Source organism: Vicia villosa, linkage group LG6, assembly GCF_029867415.1.
Source record: "Vicia villosa cultivar HV-30 ecotype Madison, WI linkage group LG6, Vvil1.0, whole genome shotgun sequence".
Classification (NCBI taxonomy): domain Eukaryota; kingdom Viridiplantae; phylum Streptophyta; class Magnoliopsida; order Fabales; family Fabaceae; genus Vicia; species Vicia villosa.
The window spans coordinates 86,962,440-86,979,276 of NC_081185.1; the positions used below are offsets into that span (position 1 = coordinate 86,962,440).

Below are 16,837 nucleotides of genomic sequence, written 5' to 3' on the forward strand. Positions count from 1 at the left end.
TTAGGAATAAAAGCGGATTGATAATGAGATATAAGTTTATCCATCACCATTTTCATCCTAGAAGCAAGTAATTTAGCCAAGATCCTATACATACTACCAATGAGACAAATGGGTCGATATTCATCCAACATGACGGTATTATCAACTTTCGGAATTAAGGCCAAAAAAGAAGCGGTGACCGCTTTGGGAAGAACGGCAAAAGCATGGAATTCATAAACAAAACCACAAATATCCTCTTTCAAAAAAGGCCAACAAAACTTGTAAAACACCATGGAAAAACCATCCGGTCCCGGACTTTTATCACCATCACACTTCCAAATTATCTCCTTAATTTCCTCCTCCGAGAACGGTAACTCAAGGGACATAGCATCCAAGTGAGAAATAGAAGAAAAATTGACACCATCCAAAAAAGGTCTCATGGGCATTGATTCCTCAAATCTCTTCCCAAAATGACTCCTTACTTCTTCTTTTATCAAATCCACATTGTATATCCAACCATTAGAAGTGTTTAACCCCAATATCGCATTCCTTTTAACACGCTTCTTGATAGACTTATGAAAGAACTTCGATTTGGAATCTCCTTCCACAAGCCATGTGCATCTAGCTATTTGTCGAAGAAAACTTTCTTTGAAACGAACCGAGTCCCAAACTCTAGCGGAGGCTCTAGATCTTCTATCCACAAGGTCCGATAAATCCGAAGAGTTAGGTCACGAAGCAAACAAATCAAGGTCATTGAGATCTTTAATGGCACTTTCCACCTCAAGATTCAAGAAGCCGAACACTTACCTATTCCACAATCTCAACTTTCCCCTTAATAATTTTAGCTTCTCCTTAAAAGAAAAAATCGCTTTCCCATGAATATCAAAAGATCTCCAACAACTTTCCACAAAACCCAAGAAGTCCTCATGTTTAGTCTAACAATTGAAAAATTTAAAAGGTTTAGGCCCCCAATTAATAAAACCGGCTTTAATCCAAATTGGACAATGATTGGATAAGTCTCTACAACCCACCACTTGACCCATCACCTTCCAAGCTTCACATAAACGATCCGATAAAAGAAATCTATCCAACCTACTCATGGCTTTCCCATCCAAACTAAACCAAGTAAAATTTCGACCAAGAGGGTTCGGATCTAATAACTCAAAACTCTCATTAAAAGCATTGAATTCCTCCATCTCACGCCGATTCACCACACCAGTCAAGCTCTTCCTTTCGGATTCCACTCTTATCGCATTAAAATCACCCCCAAATATCCATTCACCCAAAGGATATCTCCTCTTGCAATTCTCAAGATCATTCCAAAGTCTTGTCTTCTTAACCAAAAGACAAGAAGAATACACATTGACAATATAGATTAACATGTCATTCCAATGCCCGCAAACACCCTAGAATCCTTCTCCCGTAAAACTAAAAAGAGAAGAAAAACAATCCCTCTTCCAAATAGTAATTAAACCGCCCGAGCTACCAATCGAAGGTTTGAACGACCAATCCACCTCCGTCCCCCCCCCCCCCTCAAAGTTCGAAAATTAAACGGTCCTGAACAAGAGATAGTTTGGATTCTTGGAAAAGACAAAAATCAAACCGCTCTTTCCAAATAAGAGCATTAATCTGTTTCCTCTTGATAGAGCTTCCCAACCCTCTAACATTGTATGAAAGAAAATTCATGATTCACCCCCTATAATCCCATCCTTCTTACTGTTACCAATTCTATCTTTTTTTTCTAACGCTTCAATAGCTACTACCATCGCCTGCGACGCTGCCCCACCGTCCACATCGAAAGCCACTGCTCTATCCCAAAGTTTAGAGGCTACCTCCTCTCTTTCCTTAGCCCAAAATCTGCTGTTACCTTGTTCTAAACCTGCATCAGAAAATCACCACAGACAGAATTGATCGAGAAAGCCGAATCACCCCTAATATCAGATTTGCCACCTCCAACTCCAGCAACAGACCGAATACCTTGAGACCTCTTAACAGATTCTGACCCAGAAGCCGGCTCAATAAAACGATTGGACAGAAAAGAGCGTCTAAGAGGTAAGAAGGCGTTACTAACCTCAATTGGGGACGAGAGAACAGGCGAGTGACTATCATCCTCCGCTTCAGATTTCTTTGGAATCTTCATTGATTTCACATGAGAGTAATCGGGCACAGCGAGAGAGTCCAGCAAAGCGCAAGAAATTGGAACAAAATCACCTTCTCCAGAAAAACCCGTTCCTGAAGTCTCTGAAAGGCTAGACTCGCGAGAGGTATTCAGCGCTCCTAGAGGAATAACCGGGTCCTTATGCCCCATCCGAATTGATTTAGAATGACCCAGTTCCCAAACCGCATTATCAAACCGGCCCATTTCCAAAGACTTAGCCCTACGAATTGGCCCAATGATCCAATTATCCGAACCATTGCCATTTGTTCCACGTGAGAAGTGTTTCTCAAATATGGGTCCCACCGATAATTCCTGGCCAACTCTTGACGCAGAAACGTCCAAAGGATTTAAAACCTTTGTAGAACCTATTTTGTCATTACCGAGGTTAAAGTCAAATAGACTGTCCTTCTTACTTTCACGAGACAGAAAACCAGTTTCTAATTCCATGCAATTTGACCTCTCACCTTTTGAAGCAGCCACCGACAAGTCACCATTTTCATTTAATAAACCTGTACCTTTTGTACCAGGCACCGGCACTGTCTCATCACGGCCATCCTCCGATCCTCCACCACTATCATCACCGACTGCTTCTTTAAATTCCGAATCGGAGAAAATAGAATCCTCAGAAGTTTGTTTCAAAATCCGCAAAGGTCCTTGAGAATCTTCAATCAACTTCAGCCTAACCATCATACCGTTAATTCTAATGCAAAACTGTTCTTCAATTCCCGCAGCACACCGAGTTCGAACCAAGAACCTGGCAACATCTAGACGTTCTTGTTTAGAAGTAACCTCATCGGAACGAATGTAACTCCCCACCGTTTTAGATAAAAACTCAAAGAAATTCTCATTCCTGAAATGAGCTAGAAGGCCGAATAACCTCACCCAGGTGACTCTTTCATAGTCAAAGACCTCAGGATCCCAAGGCTTCACCGTGGAAAACCACTTGTCAAGCCAAAGTTTCTCGTTAAGGATTAGATTCTCTACCGCCCCTTCCTCTTTATCTTCCAGGAAACAAAGATTAGCTCATAACGCTGAAACTTTAACACCAAAGAACCCCTCCACGTCAAAAATATCTTGGATGTTGTAAGTCATGCCAACCTCCAAGACCTTACCAACAAAAGCTTTAGAGAAACGTTGTAGAACCGAAGCGGAACCGAAATCGAAATCCAAACAAGGTGTGACTGCCGGAGCCGACTGCCCACCAAACTAAACCATTGCTACAATGTCTTCACCTCACCACCTCGAACCTATTTCGAGTGCCCTAACTTCACCATCTTCCCTCTTTGAAAACGCGGTAGGTTAACAAACATCTTCTGGTTGTCCACAAAAATGTTATCGAGTTTGATCGCCAGTCTCTCAGCATCCCGAATATCGAAAAAACGAACAAATCCGAACTTGTTACCACGTTTGTCTCTTCTACCTGGGATTATAACTTCATCCACCTCCCCATAATCTTCAAAAATCTTATACATATCCCTTGCACAACATCTGTCAGGAAAAGACGTGAAGAAGAATGAAGTTACCGGCCGTTTCTGACCAGTTCCACCTCCGATATGGTCCCACCTTCTCTTTACGGTTCCTTCTCCCCACCTTCTTCCAACCCTCACCACCTTCACCACCCTCTCCCGATTTCAAGAAAGGAAAACTCCGTCCCCCTACCTCCGTCCCTTCATCCACTACACTCTTCCCCTTGATAGTTTCAAGAACACTCCGGCCCCCTCCCTCCATCCCCTCAACCGCCACTCGCTCACGTTCACTCATATCTGTAATAAGTTATTCAACTTGTTATTTCTATCAAGTTATCTTTAGAGGGTAATATACATCTTTCAAATTATAGAAAGAGAAAGATCATAATACTATTCATTGTGAGCACTACCCATTAATAATTTCTTGTTAAATACTGTATAAAAAATAGATATTCTAAGATATGTTCCTTCGACTTATGTGTGCACACACTGTATTTGGCGATAAGACTGACTCTACTCCACAACGATTCTAACAACTAAAGGTATATAAAAAATATCATAATGGTTCTTTAAACACACCCAAAAGACACATCTACACTGTAAAGATACTGCTTTAAAAATTTTAATATTAATTTCTCTCTTCACGTTTTATACGAGAGCAAAAATTTATACTACTTTTATAGAAGTGATACTGATAGAGTGTTGCACACATGGCATCGATTTTAGTTGTCTATATAAGAAAATATGCTTATTATATGTCTATCTCACAAACAAGAGCAAGAAAAACAACTTCAGATTTTTCTTTAGCATTTCAAGTGCGGTTATAAACTAGAAAAAAATGGCTGAATCAAAGTTGAGCAGCGTGAAGGATAAAAGATGGTCATTGGAGGGTATGATTGCATTAGTGACGGGAGGAACCCGTGGCATTGGGTAATTACCTTATCTTCACTCTTACTTCAAATATTTAGTGACTCATAAGATTTTTACTTTGAGTTTTGTATTATTAATTAGGTACGCAATTGTTGAAGAGTTAGCGGAATTTGGAGCAGCAGTGCATATATGTTCACGTAATGAAGATGATATTAACAAATGTTTGGAAGAGTGGAAAAGCAAAGGATTTAATGTAACTGGATCAGTATGTTTTTGTTTTAGAAGGCAAGAAATTATATTAACGGGAGAACAAAGGGGGTTCTCCATCCCATATACACCGGATCCCAACCAAAACGATAAAGAAAATTACAAACCAAATTACCTTATGAGAGGAAAAACACCGGATCCTTACAAAACTCATAAAAGGTATATTTGGGATGGGTAATCTTCCCACAATAGGACCACTTCCACACCAAAAGTTTGATGTTCCACACCGTATTGTCGATGTTCCAAGGTTCATTCCGGAAACAAACACCATTTCTAACTAACCATATAGCCCAAGTAATAGCTAACCAAACTACACCCAATTTTCTATCTTTCACCATATGCACATTAAAAAAAGAATGCCAATCCATATAAAAAGCAAGGCACTCTACAAAATAACTATCCCCTTTACCAACCCAAACCTCTATATCGCGCCATATCTTCATCACCACCCCACATTCAAAAAAGAGATGATTCAAGTTTTCCGAACAAACGCCACAAAAAGAACATAACGAATTATCTAGAGAAAAAGCAATACCTCTAAGAGCCAATTGGTCTTTTGTAGGAAGTCTATTCCGGAATAATCTCCAACCGAAAGCTTTGATCTTGAAAGGAACATCCAACTTCCAAATCAAGCTAAAAACTCCATCATGGATATTCGGAGGACCATAAGGAATCCGAAACAAATCCAAAAACTCATAGCACGAAGCTACCGAAAAAGTCTTTTCCGAGTTGCCATTCCACTCCACCAAATCTTTGCCCACTTTCCAACCGCTAAACTCCTCCACTATATTTTTCATACTAACCGCCTCTTCTACGGCATCTTCCGCTTCCAAAATGTCATCGGAAATACCAAAATTACTCCATTTCCAATTTCCCTCCATCCACCCTCCCATTGCCGCTACCGAAACTTTTTTCAACCGGGAATTCTCGTATAACACCGGAAAGTTATCTCTCAAAGAAACACCACCGAGCCACTTAGAATCCCAAAAAGGTGTCTTAAAACCATCGTGAACAATATAGCTAGTATTTTCAACAATAGGATCCACGATAAAAGAAGAACTAACCTTAATTATATCCTTCCACCAAAAGGAACACGAGGAAGAGACAATTGCCTCCTTGTCAACACAAAAAACCTTAGAAGATAAATCTTCGTACCGTGCCTTCAAAATATCCAACCACAAAGAATCTTTCCCTTGAAGAATACGCCACCGCCATTTGTTTAAGAGAGCCATATTGAAAGAATAAATATCTTTAACTCCTAAACCTCCTTTTTCTACCGGTACCGTGACCTCCTTCCACCTCACCCAATGAATTCTCCTCTTTTCCTCCACCCCACCCCATAAGAATTTACTTTGAATAGAATTAAAACTCCTCACCACTTTTTTTGGCATTTTGTAAAAAGACATAGTAAAAATTGCCAAAGAAGTAAGAATAGATTTTAGAAGAGTTATTCTACCTCCAAAATTCAAGAAGCGATTCGTCCACCCTTCCAACCTTTTCCTCACCTTAGACAAAAGCGGTTTCCAAGTTTCTTCCCTTCTTGGATTGTAACCAACCGGCATTCCAAGAAAATAGAAATTACTCTCCTCCACTTTACAAGAAAGAACCAAAGAAGCCGCTTCCAAAAACCCCACGTTAGTATTAATGCCTATCAATTTACTTTTTTGATAGTTAATACCAAGAACCGAAACAATCTCAAAAGCTCTAAGAGTCGCTTTTATAGCCCAAACTTGTTTCCAATTACCTTCTCCTATAATTAGAGTGTCGTCCGCAAATTGTAATAAATCTACCGAGCAAGACTCCTTTAAGACAAATCTTTGAAACTCTCCCATTTCAAAAGATTTTCTAATCAATCCCGTAAGACCTTCCGCCACTATGACATAAAGGAAAGGAGATAGAGGATCTCCTTGCCTCAATCCTCTTGAAACACTAAATTCCTTCGTGGGGCTCCCGTTAACCAACACCGACATACTACTAGTGAACACCAAAGAGTCCATCCACCTCATCCACCTCTCCCCGAATCCCATCCTTTTAAGCATGTTTTTTAAAAAACCCCAACTAACTTTGTCATATGCCTTTTCAAAGTCCACTTTGAAAAGCATACATCTTTTACCTTCTTTTCTAGCAAAATCCACCACCTCGTTCGCTACTAAAACACCATCGAGAAGTTGTCTTCCGGGTACAAAAGCACTTTGGCAAGTAGAAATGATCGAGTTTAGGACCCCTTTCAACCTTCCCGCTAGAAGCTTCGCCGCCACTTTGTACATACATCCCACTAAACAAATAGGTCTATAGTCATCCAACCCGATCGGGCTAGAAGACTTAGGGACAAGCGTCAAAAAAGAGGAAGTAACCGTCTTTGAAACACCCCTTCCCTCAAACAAGTAATTCAAAAACCGGATGAAATCGACCTTAATAATGTGCCAACACTTTTTTAAAAAGAGAAAAGAATACCCATCCGGGCCCGGACTTTTATTACTACCACAAGCCCAAACCGCCTCTTTTATCTCCGATTCGATAAAAGGTCTTTCGATCCCCTCCGCCTCCTCACTACTAATAGACTTGAAAGGAATGCCTTCCAACAATGGTCTATCCTCCTCGGTCTCCACAAACTTTTTCCCAAAATGATTAAAGACCGCTTCTTTAATTTCTTCAACCGAGTCTACCATACCTCCCGGAGTTCGGATGGGTCCAAGATGATTACTCCTTCTTCTTTGTTTCATGACATTATGGAAAAAACCGCTATTCGAATCTCCCTCTTTAAGCCATAACAATCTAGACTTTTGAAGGAGCATGTTCTCCCTAATCCTCAAATTTCTCCAAAAACTACTACAAGCTTCCTTTCTCAAAAAAAGATTCTCTTCAAAAGATGGAGATGAGAAATTAGAAAAAGATACCAACCTTTCGTCGACCTTGTTCAATACACGGACGCCTTCTTCCAAATCTAGATCATACTTCCCGAAAACTTCCTTATCCCACCTTCTAAGCTTGTCTTTTAAGAGCCTAAGTTTCTCTTTTAAGACAAAGTCACCTCTTCCTTCCACCTTCAAACTAGACCATTCCTTTTCGACAAAAGGAATAAAAGCATCAAAGGAAAACCACTCATTGTTGAATCTCTACATAACCATATCGGACAATGATCCGAAATATCTCTATCCCCAATCAATTGACCAACCACTCCCCACCTTTCAACCACCTTGTTAGATAAGAGAAATCTATCTAACCTACTCATCGATTTTCCGTCTCCACTAAACCAAGAAAACCTCTTCCCCTTGCAAGGGATGTCCACCAATCCACTTTTATCAATAAATTCCGAAAAAAGTTCTGAGTCTCTATTACTAGCCGAAAGAGCCCTCCCTTTCCTTTCACTACTTTTCTTCGTCGCGTTGAAGTCACCACCTATAATCCATTCACCGTCCTTGAAGGAGTCCTTCAAGTACAATAAGGCTTTCCACATCTCTTTCTTCTTGTTCATATCACATGAAGAATACACATTAATCACGTAATAACGGTCTCCCTTCCAAATAACATGAATCCCCAAGGATCCCTCTCCTCTAAAGCTACTTAACACCTCCATATCGTCTTTCTTCCATAGAGTAATAATCCCCCCCGATCTTCCCACGGAATTAGAAAAAGAATATTCCACCTCCGAAGAGCTCCAAAAACTCTTAGCCAACTCTTCATTCATAATAGAAATTTTAGTTTCTTGTACAAAGAAAATGTCCGCTTTACCTCTCGAAATTAAAGCATTAATTCTTCTCCTTTTGAGTGCATTCACTCCCCCTCTAATGTTTAACGATCCAATAATCATCGAGTAACATTGTTTATTTCCTTCCTTTCCAAACCTTGTTGAAGTTGTGAAATTCCGCCATTTTCCAAACTCGCTATCCTACTAATCAACTTGTTCCGACCCTCCACATCGACCACCCCCAACGCCACTATTGCCTCCCACAATTTCTCCCCTACATTTAGATCCACAAAATTCCATTGTCTCACATTGCTTCGAATAATGTCCGATTCCTCATTTTGGTAACCATAACATAAGGATGTGCTTCCCCCTTCTATTTCCTTCGGCCCTGTAAATTCTCCGAGAGAACCCTTGCTATCTCCCTTTCCTCCATTACCGCGCCCTCCCTTTCCTTTGTTCTTTCTACAACCCAACTCCCGTAAAGATTTGAATTTCACTTTCTTGCTAATAGGACTGAGCATATTTTTCTCTAAACCACTATGTGATTTCATGACAGCAGCATCCGAAATTAATACATCATTTCTGGTCCCTGTTAATAGGGTGTTAGCTGAACCACTCCTTATAACATTTCCGGCAGCATGTTGAGATTCTGCTCCAACTGACCCACTGTGCACAAAACCACCCGCCCCCTTAAATTTGTTATAGCAAGAAGAATCTTTGCCATGACCCTGTGTAACACCTTCATCCTAATCGTTAATACCCAGCAAGCTGCCATTAACATCATTGAAACACCTATACCAACCAACAGTAGGTAACTCAGTCTCAACAGCATTATTAACAGAAAATAATTCTTCATTGTGAGTCGAAGAACCTAACTTCTGTGTCAAATCCTCCCCATCGTCCTCAGTTCTAGTATTCCAACGACTTCCTCCCCTCGCTTCAGAATAGTTCCGAATTAACGCTAGAGACGTATCGAAAATACCGTTGTCCAATGATACTCCCTCCCCTGTCCTCCCAGAAACAGCCACATCATTACGCCTACGTGTCAGCTTCTCCTCAGTGGCACCATCGCTAACTGACTTTGTGACTACGCCCCCGTTCAATTTGCCCGCTTCCGAAGTACTTAAGATAGCTATATTATCTTCTGATTGCAAATGATCAGAATCGTCGTCTTCCATCCATCTTCCATCTGGTACAGTAGATTCACAGCTTGATGATTCTGCCATCAAAGATTTTGAGTTAATCAGAATCTGTCCCATCGCGTCTTCACGAAGAAAGATGCTGAACCGGCTTCCCCCAACATTAATCACCATGGAATCAGGAACCTTAAACGAAATAGGGACGTTGATTAACATCTTCGCTACGTCGAACTTATCTCCTTTAGCCGTGTTCTCGTCTATGCATATAAAGCTTCCCCATTTTTCAGCCAGCGCTACAAAAAACTCAGAATGCCAGACAATAACCGGAAGCCCATAAATCCTGATCCACATGTTTCTATTACCATCCACCATACCTTCCTCCCATTTCTTCACCTCCGAAAACCAGGTTCTCCACCAGCTTTCACCATCTGCGATTAAATCTTCGATAAAACCCTCTTCCATCTCCTCGAGCAAACACAGATTACCACCTAACGGGGATACTTTTACCGCAAAGACGCCCTCCATGTCAAATTGGTTTTGAATGTTATAAGCCGAGCCCGGGATACAGACTTTACCCACGTACGCCTTCGCAAGCCTATCCCTCCTGCTCTCTTGAGGTTGATAGAATAACTCACTGCGTTTTTCCACCTCCATCCCAGCACTCCCCGTGGCCTTCCCCACCACTTCCGCATACGAACAGTCGTCCCTGCACTCCCCAGGCCTAACACTAGCTCCCCCTACACCTTCCTTCCCGTCTTTTTTCTTATTCAGCCATCTGTGATCCAATCCTCCTGCCCGATTCCCTGTTTTAGACTTCCCCTTCTGATATCTTGGCAAGTTCACATGGATTTTCTTCCCAGCCATTACTATGTTGTCTAAACGAACAGCTAACAACCTACCATCCAATACATCAATAAACCTCGCAAAACCAAATCTCTTACCTAAATTGTTTCTCCTAGGAGATATAGTGACCTCCACCACTCTCCCAATGCATCCAAAAAGTTCAAAAATGTCTTTCGCCGATGCTGATTCTGGAAACTCTGAAATGTACATCGAAGTTACTTCCTTGTTCATAGCCTCCCTATTCCGATTCCTCCATCCATATGGGAAAGTATCCCATCTCAGTGTCGAATGCTTGACGTGAGACACCCTTGTCCACCCACCTGACTGCATCTACTATCGATCTACCGCTCAACCCAGAAAATACTCAAGGAAAAACAAAAAGAAACCCAAGAGAACCCAGAAAATCTGAAAGAAAGAATTTGAAAAAGCAAGTCACGGGGAATCACCGAGAAAACCCTAGATCAGAGCGCGAACAAAACCCCTTTCCGACAAGGTCCCTTACCCTAAGATAAGGAATTTAAACCGAAGACGGAAAAGAGAAGTCGAACCCTAACCAAGATTACTTGGGAAACCACCGAGACTACACGGAGGCCACCGCCTGACGGAGCGCAACAGAGGACATGTTTACTTCATCTGCTAAATCTCTTAGGTGTAGTTTTGTAGTTTGGATCAGTATCAGTATGTGATATACTAAGTCATGAACAACGCAAGACATTAATGGAAAATGTTTCTTCCATCTTTCATGGAAAGCTCAATATTCTAGTATGATCTATTCATATTTTTATTAATTTATATAATTTTTTATTTCGTAAAGCCAATTTATGTAATTGAAAAATTGTTGAACATATAGGTCAACAATGCTGCAAAACCTTCAATGAAGAAAATATTAGATAATACTGAAGAGGATTTAACAAGTATAGTTGGTACCAATTTTGTGGCTGGTTACAATTTGTGTCAACTTGCACATCCACTTCTAAAGGAGTCTGGATATGGAAGCATAGTTTTTACTTCATCCATTGCTGGTTTAAGAGCTATTCCCGTTTTATCTGTTTATGCATCCACAAAAGGTATGTATTAGTTTATTTGATAATTAAATTAACTATGAGTACGATATAAGATAAATCATATAAAATAGCATGTAAATGAATTCAGGAGCGGTGAATATATTCACTAAGAACTTAGCATTAGAATGGGCAAAGGATAATATTCGTGCAAATGCTGTTGCACCTGGACCTGTCAAGACTGAACTTTTGGGATCAATAATGGTATGCATTTGTCCATGTAACATATAAGATTTTAGTGATAGTTCTAGCTTGTCATTAACGTAGCAACTGCTTTTTACAGGATGCGTCTGAAGGGGGTGGAGCCATAAATGGTATAGTGTCTCAAACTCCTATGGATCGCATGGGAGAGACACGAGAGATATCATCATTAGTTGCTTTTCTTTGTCTTCCAGCTGCATCTTACATTACTGGACAAGTTATTGCTATTGATGGAGGTTTCACTGCTTAGATCAATGCTATTAATTTTTTTTCATTTCTATTAGCTTGTTTTTTCTGGTTTCTGTTTGTTTCCAATCTTGTTGTTTCGCAAATCTGTTGGCCTAGGTTGCTTTGTCGTGCTGCTTCTTTCGGTGGTTGTTTTTGTTGGAATTAGACTCTCAAACCTTTTAGTAATTCCTTATCGTTAAAGATGACAATGAAGAAAAATAGGATTATGGTTTGCGGAAATATTAAAAGGAGAAGGAGAAAGTATTTTCTACAGAGTTTCTCTCTGCCCACAAACTGTGGAAATTCTGTTATTCACCTGCAACTGCAACTTCTGTGAATACAAGATAATGACTTGATTACAAACTAATGAGGGTTACTCCCTATTTATAGATTTAGGTTAGCTTTCTCCCTAAGCCAAAGCCCAAAACTATAAAAGCCCAAAATACCTATTTTGGAGCTAAATCAAATATAATCTATTTTAAATCTAAATCAAATCTATCTAGATTTAAAAACAAACTTATGTGTAACAAACTGTTACACACTTCGACACACCTTGTGTTCGAGTAACAGCTTCGACACAAGGAATTACAAATTAACACACCACCTAATTCATTGTGTCTAAGCTATCTACATTCATCATAGCTCTTAGTCTTCTGAATATTTCAACCAGCACTCCCTTTGTTATGATATCTGCAATCTGATTCTCAGTTCTGCAGTGTTCCAAATTCATCTTCCCTTTAGCTACCTGCTCTCGAAGATAGTGGAACCTCATTTCAATGTGCTTGCTTCGACCATGTGCTATCGGGTTCTTCGCCAGATTGATAGCTGACATGCTGTCGAGCTTCATGGTAATTGCTCCATGATCTTTACCTGTTATTTCTTCGACCAAGTTCACCATCCACGTTGCTTGACATGCACAAAGAGAAGCAGCTATGTACTCTGCTTCGCATGATGATAGTGCCACTACTGGTTCCTTTCTCGAACTCCAAGCAACTGGTGCACCACCTAGCATAAACACATAACCAGCTGTGGATTTTCGATCCTCAGCATCACTACACCAACTCGAGTTGGTGTAACCCACTAATTTGCATTCTTTTCCCTCATCAGCTGCAGGAAATAGAATGCCATAGTCGAGAGTTCCTTTCAGATACCTCAGTATCCTCTTCGCCGCTGCTAGGTGTGATACCTTTGGCTTCTGTATGAATCTACTTATCATACCTACACTGTATGCTAAGTCAGGCCTTGTGTGACAAAGGTATCTCAATGACCCAATAAGTCTTTTGTATTGGGTTGGGTCGACATCCTCTTCATCTGGGTTCTTCGACAGTTGCAATCTTGTTTCAGCAGGTGTCGAAGTCGAATTGCATTCTTCCATCTCAAATCTCTTGAGAATTTCACTTGCATATCTTCTTTGATGCATCATCAAGCCTCTACTACCCTTGTAGAATTCGATACCAAGGAAGTATGAAATTTCGCCCAAATCTGACATTTCAAATTCCTTGCTAAGATCACCTTTGAAGCCTTCGATCTCTTTCTTGCAGTTACCTGTTATTAACAAGTCATCGACATAGAGACATAGTATAAGCAATTCACTCTTGCTTCTTCTTACATATACCCCATGTTCAGTTGTGCACTTCTCAAATTCTTTCTCCCTTAGGAAGTTGTCGATCTTCTTATTCCAAGCTCTTGGAGCTTGCTTCAGTCCATATAGAGCTTTATGCAGTCTATACACTTTTCTCTCATCGCCATGTTTCACAAACCCAACTGGTTGTGCAACATAGACTTCTTCGTCCAAGGGTCCATTCAGGAATGCACATTTAACGTCCATCTGACACATGTGCCAATTGTTCATGTTCGCCAGACCAACAACCAACCTGATCGTTTCGATCCTGGCAACAGGTGCAAAGACCTCATCGAAGTCAATTTCTGAAGAAATCCTTTCGCCACAAGCCTTGCCTTGTGTCGAGTCACTTCACCTTTGGGATTACACTTCACATCAATTGCCTTGCCATGAGGCAATTCGACAAGTGACCAAGTATTGTTGTCTTCGATGGACTTCAATTCTTCATTCATAGCTTTCACCCACTTCGAATCCTTCAATGCCTCAGTTGCATTAACAGGTTCGACATCTGCATAGAAAGCATAATGTACCAGCTCACCTTCATCATTGACTACATCATCTGATGTAATCACACATTCTTGCAACCTTGCAGGCACGTGTCTTGTTCTCTGAGGTTTTCTTGGGCCTGCATCACCTCTGACTTCTTCTTGTCGAACTTCTTCTCTTTCGACTTTAGTAGCTGGTTCGTCATAAAGAATTCTCACTGAATCCTTCTTGACATTTTCAGTCCAATCCCATTCTTTAAGCTCATCTATGATCACGTCCCTGCTGATCACTACTTGCTTGTTCACTAGGTCGAACAACTTGTATCCTCCAGTCGAATGATATCCTATAAGAATCATTTGACTCGACTTGTCATCAAGTTTTCTTCTTAACTGATCTGGCACATGTCTATGTGCTATAGATCCAAATACCTTCAGATGACTTAAGCTAGGTTTCACACCAGACCAACACTCTTCTGGAGTAATTCCTTCTAGCTTCTTCGTCGGACATCTGTTTAGAATGTATGTTGCAGTCGACACTGCTTCTCCCCAAAATTCTTTAGGTAAATGCTTGCCTTTCAACATACTTCTCACCATATTCATGATGGTTCGATTCTTCCTTTCTGCATTTCCATTCTGCTGTGGAGTGTAGGGTGGCACCACCTCATGCATAATCCCTTCTTTCTCACATAACATGTCGAAGTCTTTCGATACATATTCTCCACCACCATCAGTTCTCAAAACCTTGAGCTTTCGACCACTTTGTCTTTCGACCATAGATTTGAACTTGACAAATACTTCGATCACTTCACTTTTCTTCTTGATCAGGTAAGTCCATAGTTTTCGACTGAAATCATCTATGAATGTAACAAAGTATTTGTTACCTCCATTCGAATCCACCTGGATTGGTCCACATACATCATAGTATATGACATCAAGGATTGCCTTCGACTTGCTTCCTGCATCCTTCCTGAAGCTATTTTTGTGCTGCTTCGCCTGCACACATTCCTCACATACCTTGTTTGGAATGTCGATTTCTAGCAGTCCTGAAACCATATTCTTTCTTTTCAACTCTCTGATGTCATTGAAGTTGAGATGGCCTAGTCGATAGTGCCATATCCATTCATCTCTGCTAGCTGCAGTTGCAAGGCACTCGTGCTCCATCACATTGAGTTCGATCTTGAAGGTTCTATTTTGTGACATAGGAGCCTTCAAGATTAACCTCCCACTTGCATCGACAACTCTCATCATCTTATCTTCGATCGAAACCTTGTAGTTCTTTTCGACCAACTGCCCAATGCTGAGTAAGTTGCTCTTCATGCCTGGTATGTACAACACATTGGAAATTACTGACCTCTTTCCATCTTTCCTCGTAATCATTACATCACCAATACCTTCAGCTGCTAGAGTATTGTCATTTGCAAATTTCACCATGTTCTTTATTAAGGGTTTTATGTTGACAAACCAATCTTTCCTTCCAGACATATGTGATGAGCATCCTGAATCCAAGTACCATGGGTCCTTGAATTTATCTTCATCTTTTGTTGTGACCATCAACAACATCTCTTCTTCTTCTTGTTTTGCAAGCTTTGCATCACTTTCTTGACTTTTATTCTTTTCTGGACAAAGTGTCGAATAGTGACCATACTTCTGACAGTTGAAACATTGAATGTGACTCTTGTCAGGTTTTCGACCACCACCTCTTTGGTTGCCTTGGTAAGAGGGCTTTCTCTGATTCGACCAATTTCCTTCTTGCTGATTTCGACTAGTCGAATTATTGTAGCCACCTCTACCTTTATTTCCAGTCCAACTTCCTTTACCTTTCTTTTCGTTTGCTGACTGAGCCTGCAAAGCCACATCGCTCTTCAACTTGCCTGCAGCTCTTTCAGCCATTCTTTGTTCATGAGATTCAAGCGTCCCTTGAAGCTCTTCTTTTGTTAACTTTGACAAGTCCTTCGACTCTTCTATGGCTACCACGATGTGGTCGAACTTAGGGGCCAAAGATCTAAAAATCTTTGAAACAACAGCTCTTGTAGTTAATACTTCTCCACATATCTTGATTTGATTCACTAGTTTCGTAATCCTAGTGAAGAAATCAGTTATGCTTTCGCTATCTTCCATCTGAAGCAATTCATATGTTCTCTTGTGAGTTTGTAACCTCACCTCTTTCACTTTTTCTGCACCTCCAAAAGATTTTTCAAGAATCTCCCAAGCTTCTTTTGAAGATTCTATATCACTAACCTTTTCAAAATTATTTGGACTCAGACATTGATGGATTATAAAGAGGGCTTTATAATCTTTATTCTTCAATTCTTTATAAGCAGCCTTTTCTTCCTCCTTCGCACCTTCTGCAAGCGGTTCTATCCCTTCTTTTACAAGATCCCAAAGATCTTGACAACAGAATACAACCTTCATCTGCTTGCACCAATTCTCATAGTTATCTCCTTTCAGAATTGGTAGTGTTGCTGGAAAATGCCCATTCGGATGATTCATTGCCATCGCCATTCTTCTTGCCCTGAATCGATTAACCGGAGCTCTAGATACCAGATGTTGGAATTAGACTCTCAAACCTTTGAGTAATTCCTTATCGTTAAAGATGACAATGAAGAAAAATAGGATTAGGGTTTGCGGAAATATTAAAAGGAGAAGGAGAAAGTATTTTCTGCAGAGTTTCTCTCTGCCCACAAACTGTGGAAATTCTGTTATTCACTTGCAACTGCAACTTCTGTGAATACAAGATAATGACTTGATTACAAACTAATGAGGGTTACTCCCTATTTATAGATTTAGGTTAGCTTTCTCCCTAAGCCAAAGCCCAAAACTATAAAAGCCCC

At 40.5% G+C, this 16,837-nt stretch overlaps 1 protein-coding gene across 5 annotated transcripts; it reads left to right on the top strand.

The window, feature by feature from the left end:
* Positions 1 to 4,441: 4,441 nt before the first annotated feature.
* Positions 4,442 to 11,922, top strand: LOC131611823 (tropinone reductase homolog At5g06060-like). 5 transcript variants are annotated; one of them, XM_058883684.1, is made up of 7 exons: positions 4,442 to 4,533; positions 4,615 to 4,742; positions 11,090 to 11,172; positions 11,261 to 11,285; positions 11,433 to 11,477; positions 11,563 to 11,675; positions 11,755 to 11,922. In XM_058883684.1, exons 1-7 carry the CDS (start codon positions 4,442 to 4,444, stop codon positions 11,920 to 11,922), a joined length of 654 nt encoding a protein of 217 aa, XP_058739667.1. The 5 variants fall into 5 exon arrangements, with proteins under 5 accessions (XP_058739667.1, XP_058739664.1, XP_058739666.1 ...); XM_058883681.1 differs by having other exon boundaries at positions 11,261 to 11,477; positions 11,563 to 11,691; positions 11,768 to 11,922; XM_058883683.1 differs by having other exon boundaries at positions 11,261 to 11,477; positions 11,563 to 11,691; positions 11,777 to 11,922.
* The last annotated feature ends 4,915 nt before the right edge of the window (positions 11,923 to 16,837 follow it).

Excerpts from the sequence above, each read along its gene's own strand:
- LOC131611823 (XM_058883681.1), top strand. The coding sequence starts at position 4,442 with ATGGCTGAATCAAAGTTGAGCAGCGTGAAGGATAAAAGATGGTCATTG. Across the intron at positions 4,743-11,089 it reads TAATGTAACTGGATCAGTAT|TATGTGATATACTAAGTCAT; the intron begins GTTTTTGTTTTA and ends GATCAGTATCAG. Across the intron at positions 11,692-11,767 it reads AATGGTATGCATTTGTCCAT|GGGGTGGAGCCATAAATGGT; the intron begins GTAACATATAAG and ends ATGCGTCTGAAG.